Source organism: Pyxicephalus adspersus, chromosome 1 (assembly GCF_032062135.1).
Source record: "Pyxicephalus adspersus chromosome 1, UCB_Pads_2.0, whole genome shotgun sequence".
Lineage (NCBI taxonomy): Eukaryota > Metazoa > Chordata > Amphibia > Anura > Pyxicephalidae > Pyxicephalus > Pyxicephalus adspersus.
In genome coordinates this window covers 18,021,866-18,027,832 of record NC_092858.1, presented here as the reverse complement: position 1 = coordinate 18,027,832, position 5,967 = coordinate 18,021,866, and the positions used below count along the sequence as shown (strand labels likewise).

Genomic DNA, 5,967 nt, shown 5'->3' with positions numbered 1-5,967 from the left:
AAAAAAATATTGAAATACAAAGCAAAGGGTATCTGTAGGTTTAGATTTAGATTCACTGTGTATTGTTATTGGATGGGACACCTTTCATTTTTTTATGTTTTATATGTAATTTTCTAATATATATTCCTTAAAGAAAGATATAATTTCAGACTGGTGTGAATGTTTCTAAGGAACTTTAAAACTACCTATTTGCATTTTAAAAGGGAAAAAAAGTAATTTCTGACAGTGTACATGGCGTGTACTTAACCTCTTGTCTGAGATGTTAAGTCATAAGAGCCATTGCTCTTTAAAAAATGGTTTTATCCCTGGCACATTTTCTTTGACAGTCTTTCAAGGTGTTGCTGACTCACGCAAAGGTTGGGGGAAAAAAAAGCCAGTAAAAAAAATCAGGCAGAGCTTTTGATACAATAAATGCAACACAATGTTTGTCCTACTTTTAAATAATTTACTTGTTAAAATGGAAATTTAAATTCACTTCACAGATTGCTTTGCAGCACAATAAATGGACAATGGCCAGAATCCTTTCAGGTTATATTCTTTGAAATGGTCAACTATAAAAACTTTTAACAGTGTACTGTATAATGTGAGAAAACAAACTGATGCCCCTGTGTGCCCAACATAAAAGGTGGGAAAAAAATGGAAACAAAGAAAGAAAAAGGCGCACAGAAAACAGTTATGTTGCTGAAAAACACAATAAATGACTTTACCTTTCAGACCAATTTTGCTTTTGCAAGGCAGAACAATTAAGTAATCAGCTTATTTCTCAGCTCACCACGGTGTGCTTTTGTAAAGTTTCTATCATGAGCAGTGGGAAAAAAAGTCTCGTATGGAGACATGAAATGCTGAGTGTGTGTGTCTTCCACAGTTTTTTTTTTATTATTATGTTTCATTGTGACTAGTACTGTGGCTATGCCAAGCTTTATAGTAACTGTATTGAGCAAGTTATTATGTGAATGACACTCTTAAAACCTAGACATATGTCTAGAGAGGTGAAAGTTTTTCAAGTCCAATCCAATCCCCACCCTCCCACTCCCACCTGCGGCTGTGTGGGGGAATGGTGAGGCACCGTTTTAAAAAAATGAAAGGACAGTTCCTGAAACAACTAGACACTTCATGCATGTGGAAGACAACACAGAATAAGCTGGATGGGAAGTAACTGTGAGTGGGTGGTAGGCCCTGTATTGTGACCCAACTTTTCAGTAACCGCCAAAAAACCACCAGTAATCCGGTGGTTACTGCAAAGTGCTGGGGGATGCACCCGGCTAAGGGTGTGGGAAGAACACTACAATGTATCATTCTAATATAAGGATGTAAGCTGTATTATATGTGAAAGTGGAACTAAACCTAAGATACTCATCTACCCTGTTCCTTTACAAGGAACCACCATCTTCCTTGCTGAAGATGATCTTTGACCATCCTGATTGGCCATGCCAGGATGACATAACTCATGCACGGGAGCGTCTGAAGTCATTCATTCCCGGCATGTGCAAGACAAGCCAGGATTGCCAAGATTCCCTGGCAATGTGAAAACACAGCTCAGAAAAATCTCACAACTGGGCGGCATTCAGGCATATAAGAGCAGTTATTGCAGAAGGGACACTACATGTCCATTTCAGCAGTAACCTCCAGCCTGATCATGGATTGTGAAATAAAGATCACATGAACTGTGAAATAAAGGTAATGATTTTCTGCACAGTTAAGCACATTTATGATTTTTTTTTAGGAAAAAAGCTGACAGGTGAAACAGCATTTAAACTTTAGGAAGTGGATAGCATGCCCCGACCACAAAATAATAACAGCGTGACTCAACAAGGGACATCTAAAGCTGGTCACGCCTGTCACATACACATAATGAGCAAGTGAACTATATAGCAGTATTTGCAATATTGTTTTTGGGTATTTATTAGGGACACCCACAACCATTTTTTTAGTATGATGGGCTGTGACTAAAATAAACACCATAGAATCCTATATACTTTTCTTATATAAATTTACTTATACATGTTTTCTTTGTAAATGTCTCCAGACATGAAATAAATATCTACCATATTTCTCCTTAGCTACGAATATAAACTCCCAAGTGTGCATATTTGGCCGTGACAGCATAGACTATATTACCCCTCGTTGGTCTGAAGAAGCAGACACTTATTATTGAATAAGTAACATTAGTTATGTTCAGTGAAAAATCCTTTTTCAAGGTATATGGATGATCTGAATAAAGCCTGTGTGTTCTATTTTAAGCAGACAATTGGATCTGAATACATAAATGAAAGATTAAAGGGGTCATCACATTTAACATGTTCCTTTGCTTTGACTTTTAGATGGTTAAATGATGTAATAAACAATTTGTTTTTCCTTTTTTTTTATTCATTTTGGTAAATTGTTTTTTGTTGAGGTGTTTCACCTAGGATGGTGCAATTAACCTGTTGATACATGTATTACATTGATACATGGAGAACATTATTTTAAAAGTAATGTGTTGACTGATAAGAAGTAAAAGAGGAAAGAGGCCACCAGGATATTTTTGTTTTTGTTCCTACAGCCCCGAAATTTAAACAGAACTGTCACAAAACTCAGAGCAAGAGACCTGATTTTGACCGAGCAGTAAAAGGAGAACCAGGAGACTATCATGCTCATTTCTCATCTACCTCACCTTCCTATACTATGAATTCAATAAATGTTTTTGTATGTATTTTGAGCTGTGTTGTAGCACATTTTTATTGTTTCCAAGGTTATCTTGTTTCCAGGGATACTGAATTTATTATTAACGTTTTTTTGTGTATTATTCATTCAAAAGTTCATAGAAAAGTCCATTTAGTTGTATGGCTCATTTGTGAGGTTTTTCTATGCTCATCTGCAGCCAATTTTTAAAATCAAAGTGTGGGGCAGTGCACATTAGTGAAGAATAATTAGAAGTACGCACAAAAACACAGATAGCTTTTAAAATTAGAGGTCACATGACCACAATGTCTCTTCTATCCACATCCTACCTATGGCATGCTGTTTGTTCTGTAGTATTAGTAATAGTATTCCTTTTCACTTTTTCCTTGCTCCAAATCCAGTTGCTGGCATTAAAGTGGAACTAAACCCGCTATTATTCACCTATTCTAGTTCCGTCGTAGGGAGCCGCCACCTTCATTCTTTTCTTCCTGTGCATGCACAGCTGAGAAAACCAGTTGGATGTCAACCAGCACATTGCAAGCCAGTAAAATAATTTACAAAACACTGCAAATAGGCATTTACAATAGTAATTTTTTGTTTTTACCTGTAACTATTATTCACTTAGATTTTAATTCCCATCCGCTGATCAAACATTAATGAACTTTTCACATCTCTAAATAAGCCCCCCAATACCATTGTGAGACTACTGTAATCAAATCACCGCTTTGCCTTTGTTATCTATTCTTCCACTTCCAAAATTGCAATAATTTTTAAAAAATACCCTTATTTCTAAATTTTTATGTCTTTGTGTATGTCTTAAAGAGGACCTGGCATGAGATATATTTTTCCTAGTAAAACAGGATTAAATTCTAAAATTTACAGGTAATGTTCTCTAACTCCTTTTTCTGTTTCCTGATCTTTAGCTATCTTGATTAGCCTGACCAGGATGATGTAACATCGACACATTAGCGAAGGAGTTCATTTTTTTTAAAAACTGCATGCCTGGATCAGCGTATGATCCCGGGTTATGCATGATATCCCAGCAGCCCCAGGGGATATCAGGCATAACCTGGGATCATACGCTGAGCATGCAGTTTTTTTAAAAGAAGATATTGATCAGGCGGGTAAGTATGTTTCATTGTGGACGGGACATCGCCAGTTCCTTCTACAATAAAAATCCAACCTGATTGCAAATTTTCAAAGTATAGGTGTAACATTTCCAGGTATTCATTACCTTTCATAGAGACCATAGTACTTGCTACTTTTTTATTAAAACATGACACCATCTTTATTCAAACACTTTTTAGGCTTAGCATCCCCTTTCTAAACTGGGAAGATGAAACAATTTAGGGTATATATACGGGTGCCTGTGAAGATTTTAGCTGTCTGACACATATCGGGCCTCTGTTGCATCCTCTCATCCTAGACCTTGCTAGCAATGTAGTTGTAATGTTGTAGTCTAATCAATGGGGGAAGGTTTAAATGAAACAAAGGAAAGTTTTCTTCTACCTGCAGCAGACTGAAACCATTTCAGCTTCAGGCAAAGTCACTGGGCAAAAGTTTTTGGGAAACATTATACCACTGCACTATATTTTGACATATCAGAAATGCATTAATGCACAGACACTGTAAAATCCCTGCTTGTACAATATTTCGAAAACTATATAAATCAATCAGAATGATAATATTTTGCAGCGTTTGCAGAACTGTGTGAATGGTGCGCTCCTAGTTGCCAGGACACCAGGTACTGTTTTTTACAAAACAATTTTTAATGGACTGTCCATAACTAAATGATATGTTGCCATATTGCATAATGAGGCATGAAGCATGAATGTCAATTTATTCACCTTGCTGCTTTTAGAATGGTTAATTGAGTAGAGAACGTGCCATGCTACTGACAACAGAAACATACCTGTTTGCTGAGCAAAGTTCGTTGAAAGAGTCTCAGGAAAGCGGCCAGACTAAAGCGGTACATGTTATTTATTTTGGATAAGTCACAGATAATGAAGTACATCTTGCTGGCACTGTCTGCCAGAGGAAGATAGGCATTCCGCTCCTGTAGACAGAAAGAGAAGAGAGGACATCACATGTTGTGCTTTCACTGCCATCTAATGGCCAACAAAACAAATTCAAAATGAACTGACACTAAAATATATTACTCATCAGTTTACTTTTGAAATTTTCCCAACAATACTTCTTTTTGGGTACCCAATAATAATTTACTTGAGATACAGAAAGAGCTAACCAATTCATTTCAGTGCAATCATCACAGACTGCTCTGTTTTCTACCCTTGTCCCTTCCACTACAAATCTTACACACCTGAACCTCTCTTTTGCTATGGTGCAGCAAAACCTGAAAGTTGACATCATAGCAAAAATATTTGCACAGACACCACTGTTCCATCTATGGAGGGGGGTGAACGGGATGCACTCTGCTACATACTCCACCATAAAAAACAGAAGCGGTCATTAGTTATCAATCATTTAGTATTCAGGCAGTACAGATCATTGAGAGACAACAAAAAAATACCAAAATGCTAGCTTTTCACGATCAGAACTGTTACAGGTTATGAAAATCTAGCACCTGCTTTTAGCATTACCCAAGTGTCTGCTCAGAGTGTCTCCATGAAAATTATTAGCTTACATACAAGACCTTCCTACCAAATAAAAAAAATACAGTCAACAGTTTAAAATAATTAATCAAAACAAAGAAAAAACAAAAAATATTAAAATTGTCGATCAGTATATATCAGGTTTAATAAAGTAACTGTTAACTGACAATAACTGATAAAAGTGACTAATGAACACACAGGAACAAAAAACATAAACTGAAATGAGATCACACACAATATAATTAAGCCTGGAGGTTTAAGGCTGAAGTGTTTGTTGTCGGAGGACGCTGTCTGGTTGGTGCAATTCAAATTCTTAGCAGTGTAAAAAATTAGGATATTTAAAACAACCTTTTATTTGCAGCACCAAGGCTAGATAGAAAGCAGGGGTGATACTTTATGAATTGTACAGGCAAACAGCCTTACTTGCATTTGGCTGTGCCCAGTGAAATATCTATTTCATATTAAAAATTGGCAAGTATTGTATGAATATAAGACTTCCAAAGATTTATTTACTCTAACATATCACAGTACTTTCCCTGACCATGTTTTTATTTGCTTCACTCATCAGATATACATAATATTCTTTGTTTAGACATCACCTAGGTCCAGTAATGACATGACATAGTCATTAAAATCCTGTTGCCCTTTGTTGTTTCTGGTTGTGTACACATGTGGTTCCACAAAGATCAGCTTG

General features: G+C 36.4%; 1 protein-coding gene across 1 annotated transcript in view; it reads right to left on the bottom strand.

The window, feature by feature from the left end:
* Positions 1–5,967, bottom strand: part of DYNC2H1 (dynein cytoplasmic 2 heavy chain 1) — a 226,246-nt gene that overhangs the window by 125,436 nt on the left and 94,843 nt on the right. The window contains exon 69 of the mRNA XM_072398645.1: positions 4,574–4,717. Coding sequence (XP_072254746.1) covers positions 4,574–4,717 — 144 coding nt within the window. The remainder of the gene's footprint in view (positions 1–4,573; positions 4,718–5,967) is intronic.